The sequence below is a fragment of the Prionailurus viverrinus genome, chromosome A1 (assembly GCF_022837055.1).
Source record: "Prionailurus viverrinus isolate Anna chromosome A1, UM_Priviv_1.0, whole genome shotgun sequence".
Classification (NCBI taxonomy): Eukaryota; Metazoa; Chordata; class Mammalia; order Carnivora; family Felidae; genus Prionailurus; species Prionailurus viverrinus.
In genome coordinates this window covers 45,075,229-45,091,474 of record NC_062561.1, presented here as the reverse complement: position 1 = coordinate 45,091,474, position 16,246 = coordinate 45,075,229, and the positions used below count along the sequence as shown (strand labels likewise).

The window sequence follows — 16,246 nt, the reverse complement described above, 5'->3', positions numbered from 1 at the left end:
TTATAAAGTTTGAGAGTTATTTATGTATTCTGGATACAAGTACTTTATCAGATGTAAGATTTTGCAAACATTTTTTCCCAGTCTGTGGTTCATCTTTTTGTTCCTTTAATGTTGTCCCTTGCAGTGATTTTTATGAGGTCCAATTTAACAATTTTTTTCTCATGGATTATGCTTTGGATATTTTATCTAAGAAACCTTTAACTTAAGGTTACACAAATTTTCTATGTTATAGAAGATTTATAGTTTTAGTTTTTTACATTTAGGACTATGATCAATTTTGAGTAATTTATTTTTCATTAGCCTATAGCATGTTTAATTTTGTGTTTTCTAAGTTAGCATTTCATGCATAACAGTTGCTTGACCCCAAAATTTCCCCTCAAATACAATGTATTAAAACAACAACCATTTATTTAGTTTATGAGTTTGCAGCTTGTCAATTTGGCTGGACTTGGTTGAGAAGTTTTTCTAGTGTTTTGGAACTAAGCTTAATCCTGTATTGGCGCTCAGTTGACTGTCAGCAGCATAACCACCTAACAGAGGGCATCAGATTGATGAAACAGGCTTGCTCAGACTTAATGACATGATGGTGGAAAGGTCTCAAATGCAACAAAGGAAATGCCTTTCAAAGCCTTGCTTGCCTTATGTTTTACACTTTTCCTTTGTCCATGGTATTTCCCATGGCCAACCTCAGAGCTAGTATAGAAGAGTATTACCAAAGGGCAAAGATATAAAGAAAGGAATGACATATGGACATATTTGCATTTTATCTTACCTGCTCTATCTTATCAGAAAGTCCTCTGCATACTCATTGCCCTTAATTTGAATAAAAATGTGTTCCTCTAGGAGGGCATCTAAGTCTGTATTCCAAAACTTGACTCAGGTTCTGACCAACAAGGATGCCAATCTTAGATCATGCTTAACCTCTCCAAATAGTAGTCACGTGTAATGCTAAATGTAATGCTAAATGCTGAAGTTTCTTCACTGAATTAACATTTTGAGTACATTTTATAAATTGTATGGGTTATAATGAAAATACAAGTTTTGCACATGGATATCTGACTGTATCAGCACCATTTGTTCAAAGACTATACTTTTTAAATTAAATTGTCTTATGGCTTTGCAAAAACTAGTTATTTTTTATGAGTGGTTCTAATTCTGGATTCTATTCTTTTCCATTGTTCTGTATATATTTAGACAAGTACCAATCAGTTTTGATTACTGTAGCTTTGTAAGAAGTCTTAAAATCTGGTAGCATTATTTCTCCTACTTTGTTCTTTTTCAAAATTATTTTGGTTATTCCAGGCCATTGCATTTGCATATGAATTTTTAGAATAAGTTCTCTCATTTCTACAAAAAGTTTGCTGAAATTCTGAGTATGATTATTATAAACATATAGTTTAATTTGGGATGAATTGAAATGTTAACAATATTCTGTTTTCCAGACAAAAGTCACAGTGTATCTTCAACTTCATCTACACCCAACAAACCTAATCCTCTTCAATGAGTTGTGACAAAGCATGTGAATTGTTTCCAACCAGAGAGATTTATTAGAAAATCAGTCTTCTGGGTTTTTGGGGGGGACTGATCACATAGGCAGCCTCTGCTTGACATGCACCAAAATTCAAGATTCTCAGAAGGAAAGCAAGTGTTTAGCATAAACCGTATTGTTTATAGAGACAGTTTAGGTACAGAGAGCAATTTGTATTAGTTAATGGTAGGAACCCCTTTGAAATGTACATTTTCAGACACCAGTCAAGGTCAAATCTTAACAAGCAGGCCTTTTCAAAAATAGTAGGTCAGGTCTATTGTGTGAATTTTCTCCTCATAAGTGCTGTTGAAAACAATTAGATAAAATTAAAGGAAGTCATTCTCCAAATGTACTGAGGTCATAATAAATGGAATCTATAAAAGCCATGCTACTTTCATTTATCTCTTTTATCTGATTTTCATAGGATCCATCCTAGGAAGCATATATCCATATCTTGGCAATCTTAATGAAAAATTTTAGGTAAAATTCCTCTACAGTTCTTAAATCATGATGATGTTTTAAAGATATACATGTTATAAAAAGCTGTTATGCATATGATCAATTATAAATAATAATATATTTTAATGTATTCATGTTATCTCCTCTATATTTCATATTTTTATTTTAACAAGTAAAGGTACACATTTCATAAATCATTCAAAATCTATAAAGTACAGGTGTCTATGACCTGTAGAATACTTTATTCTTGTGCTTACTACAATATTCACAAACCTTAAAATATATATCAATAACTACACTGACATGATTATCTTAAAATAATTTGAGCTTGTCTGAATCCTTCAACTTCAGATGAATATTTTGTTTGACATTATTATTGAATGATATTGTGAAATATAAACACCTCGAAGAACTGTATTGACAAATGTCTCCTCTGCCAAATTGACCTATGATACTCAATGTTCTACTAGTTGATAATATCCAAATAATAGGAACCCTGTAAATTTGTTAAAATCTTGTAAGTTTAAAAATAACTATTTCTAAATTTTGTTATTGATAATGTCCCTATTTTATAATTAAAATTAAACTTTAGGTAGCTAATTCAATTGGAAATTAATATATAATAAAAAGTATTTTAATTTTTCTCCCATACCTTGTTCCTTTCAATTTATTGTTTCCAGTTTATGTGCTTTTTTTTTCTTTCTTCATCAAATCCCTTGCAACATTTGGAAGCATGCTTTAGATTCCTGTTCTGTCTTATTCTTTCCATGACACTCATAAATAAAACATAAAACTCTTTAACTATTAAACATGTTAAGTTATAGGTGAAATGTCATGTTTGAAAGCAAATATATCCCTCACCCAACAGATTATTTACTAATTATAAAGGAAAAAATTCTTTAAAATGAAGAAATCTAGCAGACATTGACTTAAACAAGCTACGAAACAACATCATCCATGATGAGACATACGTAATGAACCTCCCTATAAGAGGCACTGAAAAGGGTACAATATCACCTATATGATGTCCCTGCCAAAAAAAGATTTCAGCTAGGTTTAATCGTGGTGATATACTATGACTAACACAACTGGGGAAATTCTACATAACAACTAGTCTGGAATTTTCACTATTGTTATAAATGTCATGAATGACAAAATGGCTGGAAAACTAATATAAGTTAAAGGAGACTAAAAGGACATTACAAATAAATATGATGTGTAAGCCCTAATTAGATCCTGAATTTAAAACTAAAATCTATAAAGCATATTATTTGGACATTTGGGGAAATATGCATCATAGTAAATACTAGTAATATTATCAATTTCATATGTGTAAAAATTACATTGTAGTTATGTAGGAGAACACCATTGTTCTTGGAGACACAGGCTTAAGTATTTAGGGGTGAAGTATAATGTTTGGAATAATCCAGTAATTGAGTAGCTATAGCATAAATACACACACACACACACACACACACGCAGAAAAATATGGCAAAATGTTAACATTTGGGGAGGCTAGATAAAGAGTATATGGGTGTTTATTGTACTATTCTTAACAAATTACTATAGGTTAAAAAAAATCCAGAATAAAAAACTTTGGTTTGGAAAAAGATAAAGGCAGTCTATTTATAAAGATCTTTCTTAATAAATATTCTGTCCTTGAAAGATGTTTTTGAAAGTAGACAACTTTTCTAACATGCTAGATGAAAAAAAAGAAAAATAAAAAAAAGTTTTCTGTAGCATCATAAAGTTAGAAAATAAATTCTAGCTAGCAAGAATACACACTTAAATTTCAATTAGATGATAGAATATTAATAATGAAAGTTAGGGTGTCTGGGTTTCCTAGTCAGTTGAGAGTGTCACTCTTTTTTTGGCTTAGGTCACAATCCCAGGGTCATGGGATCCAGCTGCATGGTCAGTGTGGAGTCTGCTTGAGATTCTCTCTGTCCCTCTCTCCTGCCCATGCACTCTCTCTCTCTCTCTCTCTCTCTCTCTCTCTCTCTCAAAAAGAAAAAGAAAATGAAAAAGAAAGAAAGAAAGAAAGAAAGAAAAGAAAGAAAAAGTTCATCAGTTATTTTATTCATATAAGTTTGTGTTTGAGTTTCAAATTTCATGTAGCCTGTCTTCCAAGTGCACAAATGAATTAAAATATCCCCTTTATATAGGGACTAATAACTATCATTGAATATAAGAGGATGCAATATAGGTCTTACTGAGGCAAAAGTAAAAGAACCATATAAATAAAACTTGTTTGGATAATTCAAACCTCAGTCAAATTTAGAACATTCAAATTTAGAAAATTTAGAACATTCAAATTTAGAAAATTTAGAACATTTTCTCAGAAAGATATCTAAAATTCTCAAAATTTTGCTATTAAATGTAGAACACAGATACTTATTTTTGGGTAATAATAATTAAAACTAAAGGTGGTAAAGTTACATAAAGACAGAACAGTAGAGGGGCGCCTGGGTGGCTCAGTCAGTTAAGCAGTTAAGCGACCGACTTCAGCTCAGGTCATGATCTCACAGTTTGTGAGTTCGAGCTCCCCATCAGGCTCTGTGCTGACAGCTCAGAACCTGGAGCCTGCTTCAAATTCTGCGTCTCCCTCTCTCTCTGACCCTCCCCCACTCACACCCTGTGTCTGTCTCTCTCTCAAAAATGAATAAACATAAAAAAATAAAGACAGAACAGTAGAAATAAAATGAATCCATAATCAAAGAAAAAGAATGACATTATTAAAACTTAGGATTAAAAATTAATGTTTATGAATTAATTAAAAATTCTGTGAAATGAGTGATTCCCATCTGTAGAATTTCTACAATTAAAAGTTATTTAAATTTTTAGTAAGTTAGGGTTAAGCAGGATATTAGATATACCAAATAAGTATCCATGGATTAAAGGTAGATATAAAAATATTATAAATTTTAATACAAATAATTCTCATGGAGAGAACTTCTAGAAGTAAATAAGAAATATTTGTAAAGTTTTACATATCAGGTTTAAATGAAATATTAAATATATTGGGGACATAATCAGTGAATGGAATATATAAAGAAACTACAGATAGGGAGGAGAGAATGATTTGATCAATACAAAGCCCTTGATAATAGTCTCTAAGGGAAAATTGGAGAAGCAAAGGTAAGGAGGAAAAACCATTTCAATAAAAATAGGCAATACTTTTCCAGAACTTTCATATTTAGCAAAGCCAAAAATCTCTAAGCAAAATTAATAAAAATAATTCTAAAAAAACTCACGTCCATTACCATTACTCTATATTATGCATTAACGAGACCCACCAAAGTTGATTCTCTGAAATGATTAAACAATCCACTGAAAATATAGGTTAATTTAACAAAATAAGAATGACAGTAAAAATAAACAATCTATGGCATGAAAAATTTCCAATAATTATAGGCATACACTAATTAAAATAAAATTAAAACTGCAATTTAGAGTAGACTGGGGACACGTGGGTAGCACAGTCAATTAAGCATCTGACTCTTGATCTCAGCCCAGGTCATGATGTCATGATTTGTGAGTTTGAGCCCCACATCAGGCTCTGTTCTGATGGTGCAGAGCCTGCTTGGGATTCTCTCTCCTCCTCTCTGGCCCTCCCCAACTTGTGCTCTCTCTCTCTTTCAAAATAAATAAAATAAACTCAAAATAATTTTAAAAATTTAGAGTAGATTAGACTGCAAGGACCAATAAAACCAATAAACCAATAAAATTATATACAGTTGAGTACTTGAGTTTATTGAGTATTATTAGCTTAAATATTGAGTTATTATTTGAAACTAATAGTTTTTGGTATAGATTCAGGCACACAGGCTCCTTACACCATGTGCATCCTCCATCCACCAAGGTTTTATGCCATCTTTACTTTGCTGGTAGAAGAGAAAGAGACCATGGATGGAGCACAATCAAGTCATAAATACCTTGGTGTGGTAGTAACCAACATCCCTCTACACCTAGTCCATTGACATGTATCCTGATGTTATCATGTGGCCTGGTCCTATGTTCAGGAAAATGCGTGAAGCTATTTCTTTTTTTTTTTTATTTAAAAAATTTTTTTAACATTTATTTATCTTTGAGATAGAGAGAGAGACAGAGCACGAATGGGGGAGGGTCAGAGAGAGGGAGACATAGAATCCGAAACAGGCTCCAGGCTCTGAGCTGTCAGCACAGAGCCCGATGCGGGGCTTGAACTCACGGACCGCGAGATCATGACCTGAGCCGAAGTCGGCCGCCCAACTGACTGAGCCACCCAGGCGCCCCGCGTGAAGCTATTTCTAGTGAAGAGTAACAGTCAGTGCCACAAAAACTAAGATGGAATAGGCCGTTTGTATGACTTAGAAATACTCACTCGATCCTGAGTGACACATAGAAAATCTGAATGGAAGTAAACCTATTAAAGATGTGTTGAGTTGCCAAACAAAACCTAACCCCAAATAGTTAAGCCCAGAAGGCTTCACAGGAATGTTTTACAAACATTCCACAAAAAGTCCAATTCTTTAATAAATTATTCCAGTAGTTAGAAAAAAGAGGAAATACTCAAGAGCTCATTTTCTGAGGTTAAGAGAACTGACTAAACGGAAAGAAAAATTACAGAAAACTATAACCATGGGTACAGTGAGTTAAAAACAGTATTAGCAATCTACAACACAGGTATATATAAGACATGTACATATACATGTATTCATTATCCACATATAGGTGCTTCATACTAATATACACAAGTGTATTGTCAGAAACTTCATAAATTTTTGCTCTCCTAAGCTTCTAGACATGTTTTTGTGAAACTTTCTTGTGCCTCCTTTTTTTCCTTAATTCACAACAAAAGGGACAACCATAATTCCTGCTGAAGTGGATACAGACATTTTAGTTGACAAGGCATTTGTACATACTAGAAGATTTTGAATGTTACGTGAGGTGAGACATGCAAGTTATCGTTCTAAACAGTTTCGTGATTCTGTTCACTTAATGTTTAGGTTGCTTGGAGTTAAAGGAAGACACCATTGAAAACCTTCTTGCTGCAGCGTGCCTTCTTCAGCTCCCTCAAGTAGTAGAAGTGTGCTGCCACTTCCTCATGAAGCTGTTGCACCCATCCAACTGTTTGGGGATCCGAGCCTTCGCAGATGCTCAAGGATGCATTGAATTAATGAAGGTGGCCCACAGCTACACAATGGTAAGGAAATGTACTATTTTCATAATAGAGGCATAGCTGTATTATCAGAGGTTAAAACAATTGCTATCATTGCATTGAATGACTTTTTTATGTTTCAAATGAGTTTTATATGGGCTTGGGCACATTTCTATTATGGGGCACAATGTACTACATCGAATTTTATAATATCAAAGCAAAAAAAATCTGTTCTTAATGGACTTATTTCTACATTGTGTATAAATCATAAATAAAACCATAAAGCAACTATAGACTATTTAAGATTTTAAAATTGTTTAATCTTTCTTAGTACTCCTGTCATATCTCTTTTTAAACCTACTTCCACAGCTGCCCCTTTTTTCTTCTTTTCTTTCTGATGAAGAGCTACCAGTCTGTACCACAAAAAAGAAAAAAAAAAGCAACTTTTTTTTTTGCCTTTTTCTTACAACATTTCTACTATGGAATAAGTTGTATCATCCAAAATTCAATGTTGAAGCCTACCCACGATGTGACGGTTCTTGGAGATAGGGACTTTTGGTTGTAATTAGATTTAGACGAAGTCCTAAGAGTGGGTCCCTCATGATGAGATTAGTGCCCTTATAAGGAGAGATACCAGAGAATTTGCCTCTTCTCTCTCTCTACCTTGTGAGGGAACAGTAAGAAGGTGACCTCCTATAAACCATGAAGAGAGCCCTCACCAGGAACTCAAATCAGTCTACACCTTCATCTTAGACTTCCCAACTCCTGAATATGGGAAATAAATTCCTGTTCTTTAAGCTACCCAGGCAATAGTATTGTGTTATAGCAGCCCAAGCTGCCAAATGCATTTTCATTATAGCACATTATATTTGGTATGCCTCTGCCTGTATGATTTGTCCAGGGAAAATATCATTACTTAAAGTATATATTATAAAGTATTTATTGGCATAGTACATACTGGATTTCAGAACCTCTGCAAACTTCTATAGTAAGGGAAAATATTTAGATGTATAAATGAACTGATCTATTTTTTCAAGAACTTTGACTTTCTTTACCATTTTATTTATTTATTTATTTATTTATTTATTTATTTATTTATTTTTTACATTGATTTATTTTTGAGAAACAGAGTGAGACAAAGCGTGAGCGGGGTAGGGGCAGAGAGAGAAGGAGACACAGAATCTGAAGCAGGCTCTAGGCTCTCAGCAAGAGGTCAGCACAGGGCCTGATGCGGGGCTCAAACTCACAAACTGTGAGATCATGATCTGAGCCAAAGTCGGACGCTCAATCGACTGAGCCACCCAGGCACCCCTCTTTACCATTTTAATGATGGGTTTAAACTGAGTGAATATCAGTCAGTAAATACTCATAAAGTAATTTAAGTCTATATTTTTCTCATTTTTTCTATATATATGTATTTTAACATCTTTATAGAGATACCAAAAATCACTTGAATTGTACACTTTAAATGTGTGAACTTTGTGGTGTGAGATGTTTTTTATGTTATCTCCATTCTAGAATAGAATAATCAGCTACAACAATTCACACTGATCATATTTCATACCCTAGACAGAACATTCTAAAAGCTCTTATTCTAGTGTCTGGCATATAGTAAGCCCTCTAGAAAATGCTAGCCAATTTTGTTATTGTCACTATTAACATTACTAATGATTTGATTGTAATTATTGAAACAACCAATTGTAAAGTATAGAACTTTCCCTTTCAACTCAAGGAAAGAATTTATATGAGGTAAATCTCATTAAGCTTTGTTCTTGCTACTTATGAAAAAGTTCTTCTTTTAAGATTCAACATCTTTTCAAATCACTAATGACTGTCAGCCATTTAAAAGTCTTCTGATTGTTATTCTTATACAGAATTTCAATATTATTTTATTTTTCTTCTTTAATCCTTTAAGCCGAGTGGTAAATTAAATGAAAATATACAAATAAAAAGAAAGAGATACATGCTCTGTGATTCTATTGTCAAAATTTTCCTTTGAAATATTCCATGACAAGGCATAGTATCACTATTGAAATGATATGAACCATATAAAATCAATGTAAACAAACAGTTCATCAACCAAAATATCAAAGTCCAACTGCAGTCATTTAATTATGCACATTTCATTACAATTAGGAGTTCTTGGCGTAGCTAAGCCGAAGAACAATATGTGTCCATATCCAGAGGGATAATGGTCCCTTCTGGTCTAGTTTGAAATTATTAATTTAGTAATAAAGATGTTTTTCTTGCAGCTGCTTGGACTGCTCCACAATTTATCACACAATATTAACAATATTTTTTCTTTAGACAGTTTAAAATGTATATTCTTTAGTAAAATATATTTAAACCTGAAATTTACACAAATTTTGTTAATATACTCAACATTCTAAACATCTCTATCTTAATTTATTTTTGAGACTATGAATGGATTATGTATTGTGTCATGTAGGTTGAAATTTAATTTCGTGATTTCAAACATGATTTCAAATTCTTTTGGGAACATGAAGCTCCAATATTCTCGATGCTCATGGGTTACTATTTTTAGTGAATAAAATTTACTGACCTATTGGTCCTACATTACTGTTTTCTCTCATTTCTAACACTTTCAAATGAGTGTTTTACATCTAGTATTATAATTCTCACCACATCTTTACTTCTGATCCTTGTTCAATCTTGCATATGTCTTCAATCTATTCAATCTGTACTTTAAGAACAAGCCCATTATGTTATCTTTTTTTTAGTTGCTTTAATAGCAAATCATACTACTTTTTCTAGTACATCTGGGACTAAATTCTTTATTGGATCTATTATTTATTTGTTTATTTTATAAGTAACATTTTTCCATAAGTTTCTATTTCCTTGCTGAAAGTTTTAGATATCAACGTGACCTTGAACATCCAGATCTTACTGTGCTGGTTATATGCTTTTGCCATTTATATCATTTGGTAACTTTCCTTTGGAAATTTCACCTCTGTATTTGGCTTCAACTATTGATTTTGTGTGGATAATTCTAAAATCTATTCAGGAAGGTGACCCAACTTGGCAGTGGTTCATGTGCAAGCTACTGGAAAATTTTGATTGCAAGTTCCATATTAGGCAGAAGTGTGAAACTAATTCTAAAACATTAATTTAAACTTTGGCTGCATGAATATCCAGACAGCAACAAAATAATTGAAGGAAATGTGCCCCCTCTAACTATTAGAGTTCATTATGAGAGTTGTGCTTAATTTTGAAAATCATAATTTAAAATCATTAGAGTGACAAATAGAAACAGATGAGAATATCAAGAATAGCATGATTCTATACTCATGTCATATGAAGAGATATTGAAAAAAATTTGGTGCATATAGCTGAATTACAGTAGGGCATAAAAATAACTATTTTCACATATTTGACAAAATAGGTTTGTGTCTAATAGTGTTGTATAAATGTTCCTCATTGTGTTCCATCTTAGTGGTGTAATCTTCTGTTCAAATTAAATGTTATATGAAAGAATAATACTAAGATTAATTTGCTTTGTGCAAAGATGAATGGAAAGTCCAAAGGTCTACTTCAGTCATCTGACCTTTCTTTCTCTGCTGGGTTGTCTATTTCCACTAATCATCACTGCCACTTCCCTCCAAGGTCATCTTGCCTTTTCAGGGACTCCTGGAACTGCATTTCTCTGAAATACTCTCTCCTTTTGGTTCTGGGTTAGAGTTTGTCAATAACGGGCATCCGTGTAAGCTATGGGAGATAAGAGGTGGAAGGTACAACTTCACAAGCAGTTAAAAGCAGAGAGGTGGACAAATGGAAACTTGAAATAACTTCTTAGCAAGCCTTTGAAAGAGATTTACTTCACAACTGTAGACTGAGTAGTTGATGGGTGCCTTCTGGAGGTTCTTGAGAAATGGAGTGCCTTTGCTGAGTGCTTTTGAAGACAATTCACATAGAACTGAAGGTTGAGACCATTAACATGAATTCTCTGACCTTCACTTGCACAGCACTGTCAATTCACTATCCACAATGTTTCTTACATTGAATAGATTGGCATGTTTTCCTCATCCAACATTTATTTACCTCAAAATAGCAGATTCACACAGTTTTGATATGCATAGTCCTCCTTACCTAACTTCTAAACCATTACCTGGGCATTTTTCCTCAAAAATAAGCAGACCTGACCTCCCTCCTCCTAAACATGTGCTGTGAATTCCCTTCACTTGTACTTCACTCATGATAATGTCTCTGGCCTGGAATCTCTGGAATATAATTCTAAATAACCCCTCAGTTTCCAGTTTAAGTTCATTGATTTCACGAACTTAAGTTTCATGCCTAAGAAACATCTTAAAACTTTTCATGGTGGGAGCGTGGGTGGCTCAGTTGGTTAAGCGTCTGATTCTTAGTTTCGACTCAGGTCTTGATCTCATGATTCGTGAGTTTGAGCCCCACATTGGGCCCTGTGCTGGCAGCATAGAACCTTGCTTGGGGTTCTTCTCCCTTTGTCTCTGTCTCACTTTTGCTCATGCTTTCTTTCTGTCTCTCCCTCTCAAAAATAAACAAAAAATCTTTTTAAAAAAACCTTTCCATGGCATTCTTTCTCTCCTTTGAAATCTTAGGGTTCCCTTATTTAGGATTATGTGACATCGTCATAAATTTCCTTATGCAATCAGTGACCTTTTCTGTGTTTGTGACTGGTCTTCACAACTGTACTGCAAAATCCTTTATGACAGAATAAGCATTATGTGTTTTGTCCTGATGAAGTATCTAGTAAATGGTAATATACTAACATATTCCCTTTGGATATTCTTTTAGGATTGCGACTTTTCCCACTCATGAATTCAGTCATTCAAGAACACACATAGTTTTCCTCTAATTTTCTTTTCAGTCCCATTTCTTACCATATTTTCTCTGTTCATACACTTTCAACCACACTGGTCTTTGTACTGCCTTTTAACTACATCAAGCATCTCACCTAAGGACCTTTCACCTGATGACCTTTGTGTTTGCTCTTGCTTCCCTCTGCCAGAAACAGGGTTCTACCAAGTATTTATATCCTTTTCTCCTCTGCCTCGTTCAGATGTCTGCTCAAATGTCACTTCCACAGAGTTCTCATCTCTGAATATTTTATATAATGTGGCACTTCCTTCAAAACTCTCTACACCCTCACACTGTTTTATATCCTTTAGTGTAGTTATTAGTTTCTGGCTTTATATTTTTGATTTTTTTACTGTGTTTTCTTCTCTTCCATTACTGTGGTAGCTTCTTGTTATCATTTTTTATTAAACTTATATACCTTAAGTGCATAGCATTTATTGTTGATTGAATAGTGACAGAGTGACTACTGAATATTTTGTACCCAGACTATAGGTCACATTGGGCATACTATGGTAGCTAAAATAGACATAGTTTGCCCTTAGAATAAAAATGAAGATACTTAGTGCAAATAAATTATTCCTATAAATGACATTTATATACATGCATATATATTTGCATCATGCATACATATGGTAACTGCTACAAAGGATAGTGGTAAGATGCTATGGGACAGTGAAAGAGACAAAGCCTTGTTAAACGAGTGATGCCTTATATGGAGTTGTAAAGGATGAGGCAGAATTCATCAGGTGAAGTGTTGGCTAAAGAACATTCATGATGTGCCAGTGACCTGAGGTGGGAAGGAGCTTATTCTGTTTTGGGAAATTCAAATGTGATTGAATAGTCAGGCAGAAAGGAAGAGAGGTGGATGATGAGGCTGGAGTTTTAGGCAGAGCTGCTTTTCCAAGGTTATTGAGAATTTGTTAAGGATTTGGGTTTTTATATCGAGTATAATGGTATATCATTGAAAACATTCTTAAGCAAGTAAAAGCCGAGATTAAATTTAAAGACTAGTTGCCTGACTGCCGTGAGGAAGAAGCCAGAAAAGAAACCAAGAATAAAGACTGGCATTCTATAGAGACCTATATGTGTACACTCACACACATATTGGGTGAGTGAGAAAGAAAAAGAGAAAGTCAGGTAACTCTAAACTTCTGCCATTGTGTCTGGTAGCAAAGCTTCCCACTGCTGGTGCTGGAGGTATACAAGTGTATATAGTACATATCAAGCATTGTTCTAGGGTGAAGCATGCTTAGTTAATTTAATCCTTTCAGAACCCCTGCTACATATGCATAATCTCCATTCTAAAAATGACTCAGGGATGTTCAATAATTTCCTGAAGAACAATAGAAAGACCATGCTAGAATGGAGATTTAAGCCAGTACTGTCTAACTAGAAATTAGATGCTCTAGGGGCACCTGGGTGGCTCAGTCGGTTGAGCGTCTGACTTCAGCTCGGGTCACAATCTCACAGACTGTGAGTTCGAGCCCCTGTTTCAGATTCTGTGTCTCCCTCTCTCTGACCCTCCCCTGTTCATGCTCTGTCTCTCCCTGTCTCAAAAATAAATAAAAACGTTAAAAAAATTAAAAAAAAAGAAATTAGATGCTCTAATACGCTAATGACTACACAGCAATTGAATTTTCTTCATTAAATCAAATTAGATTTCTGATGTCCAGAACACTTCAAAACATGGATTACTTTAGACAAATGGATATTGTAAACTTAAAATATAGATGAGAGTACAGAACGCCATGAACATTTTGTTCCTCAGTTTTTGTTTTTGTTTTGTTTTGTTTTCGTTTCCCTGTTCACGTCACTCACTTTCTGCCCAGTGCTACCATCACGGCTTACAGCATTTCCCGATGTTTATGCTAGGGGCAGAAGTGTGGCAATAGGACTGATCAAAGGCTACCATGTTCAATAAATAGCCTTGGAAGATAGACGTCTCAGCACTGCAGCATAGAGCCCTGCCAAGTCAGTGTGAGAATGGCTGCCCTTTCCGTCTGGTCCTCAAAAATCCTATACATCATTCACTTGTGCTTCAGAGCCATTAGAGCAATTCCAGACAAAAAGAACCAACCTTATTTATGCGGTTTCTGTTCATGGTTTTGAAATACCTGACATTTCTCATGGTTTCTAGCTAGAAGCATGCTCTTTTTTTAATCATTACTGATAACTCTTCTAATAATCCATTAGTTAGAGTTTTCTTTGGGGGAATCCAAGGAATTTAATTTAATTTAATTTTTTTAATTCAATTTTTTTGGAATTTAATTTTAAATTGCTTTTCTTTTCTAAGTCATCAAAACAAAGTTCCCTTCACCCATATTATCCCCAGGATTATTATGTGATATATTAGTACTAAAATGTGTGTTGAAAGTTATCTTTCTAAAAATGTCATTCATTACTTCATGTTACTCCTTTTCAGTATCTGAGTAATACATGGTCTGAGTAGTGAGTTTAAGTTAATATACAATTGTCAGGTTGAAAATGAGCAAACTTTGACTTTCAGCATTTCTTTGTAAACTGATAAGAAATGAAGGTTGGATACATTGAGTGGCTTCGATGACAAGTAATAAGGAAGCAGGTGGAAGCTTGCACAGACATGAACTTCCTATTTTAGTTTTTGCTTCTCTTTACTTCCTCTGTGCCTAAATTAGGCTCACAACTCTTTACAGGTATTTATTTGTGTCCTAAATCACAGTCATTGGTACAACCAAGTCTACTAGCTAAGACCGGAAGCTGATTTCAGTGGAAGTTTTAAAAAACTGACTTTTGTGTTCAGTGTCATGTGTGAACAGGATATTCATATGACACTGGATAAACTGATAGAGATGTATAATAAATAGTAGCATTATAACACATAATTATTCACTCATGTGATTGCAGTTTGACTACACAGAACTTTGTAATTGTTAGGGTTCATAAAATAACCACAATTAAATGTGCATTTATGACAGTTTCAAAGACTAATTAAGCATTATTGCAGAGTACCAAATGAAAATTATAAGCCTCTTAAGGGTCCATTTTAGATACCGTCCATTTCTTCTATTCAGATATTCTTCAGATATGTTTCCATTTTAGGTTTTTATATCCAAACTGAAGAACATTCTATTTTAAGAAACATATCCTTCTGCTTTCTTGATGTTGATGATGTTGAATATAATTATAATATTCCTCTACTTGAGAAGTATTCTATTCATTTTAAAGATGATTTCATTTGCATATTTTAATTTTATTTTTATTTCTCATACTGAGCTATTTCTAAAACACAAAGATACAGTGCATAGCTGTATAAAATCAAATACACACACAAACACACACACACATACATGCAGAATCTAGGATTAAAAATGTATTAGGTCTTCTTTATTGTCAGCAGATACAAATGTTTCTGGCGTTGCTGTATGTTGAGCTGATGCTATAACAACAGTAGAACTAACAAAGTATCGAGAAGGAACTAATGTTACAAAATATCCTATAAATACACATACAAAAGATTTTTTCATGTAACTTGTAAGTAGTCCCCAAGTGTTTAATTATTTCAATCACTTAATCTATAGAATTCCCTTCTGGAACAAGTAATATTCTTACATTATTAGAATAGTCCTAAAAGAGCTTCTAATGTGATGTCAGCAGAAAGGAAAGCCAGAAACATTTTGGGTACAGTGCCCTTTGAAGTTTGCAAAGCACGGTTCTTCAACAAATGAAATCAATAATATGCTTTTGTTCAAGTGAAAAAAATTCTGATTTTTATGCGTAAATAAAGTTTCACTCTATTATCATAATTTGCACCTCATGAACTAATGTAAAATATTTATATTTTCTGATGAGGTAATGAGTCACATACTATGAAACTAATTTCTTTTTACAGTTCTCTTTTAGATTTTTCTTTCACTGTCATTTTTCAGTTAGGACTATACTTGTACTTAAAGATCTTTAATAGTAAGTTTTTAAAGAGGAATAAAAGGTAAAGGTATCGATTATAGTTCATCAGATGATACATGATACATGATACATCTATCTTTGCTTGAGGGGAAACTCAGTCTGTCCTTTGTATGTAGGGTAGAGTTGAGATGGGGCTGATCATTTCCTAAAAAGAGTGCTTTTAGAAATGTACAACCAGAAAAATTTAAGAAAAAAGTAACTTCTTACAGAGTATCAGGTGTTCCTCTCAGACTCCAAGTTAGTCTAAATGTATAATATTATGCAGAGAGCTGGATTACATGTTCCACAAGGTAACAAACTACATCTGACTTATTCACTGCTAC

The 16,246-nt window shown here is 33.7% G+C and overlaps 1 protein-coding gene across 2 annotated transcripts in view; it reads left to right on the top strand.

Annotated features, from left to right (window-relative positions):
• Nucleotides 1–16,246, top strand: part of KLHL1 (kelch like family member 1) — a 360,434-nt gene that overhangs the window by 152,695 nt on the left and 191,493 nt on the right. For both annotated transcript variants that reach the window (XM_047864918.1, XM_047864911.1), the window contains one exon: nt 6,976–7,172. In XM_047864918.1, coding sequence (XP_047720874.1) covers nt 6,976–7,172 — 197 coding nt within the window. The remainder of the gene's footprint in view (nt 1–6,975; nt 7,173–16,246) is intronic.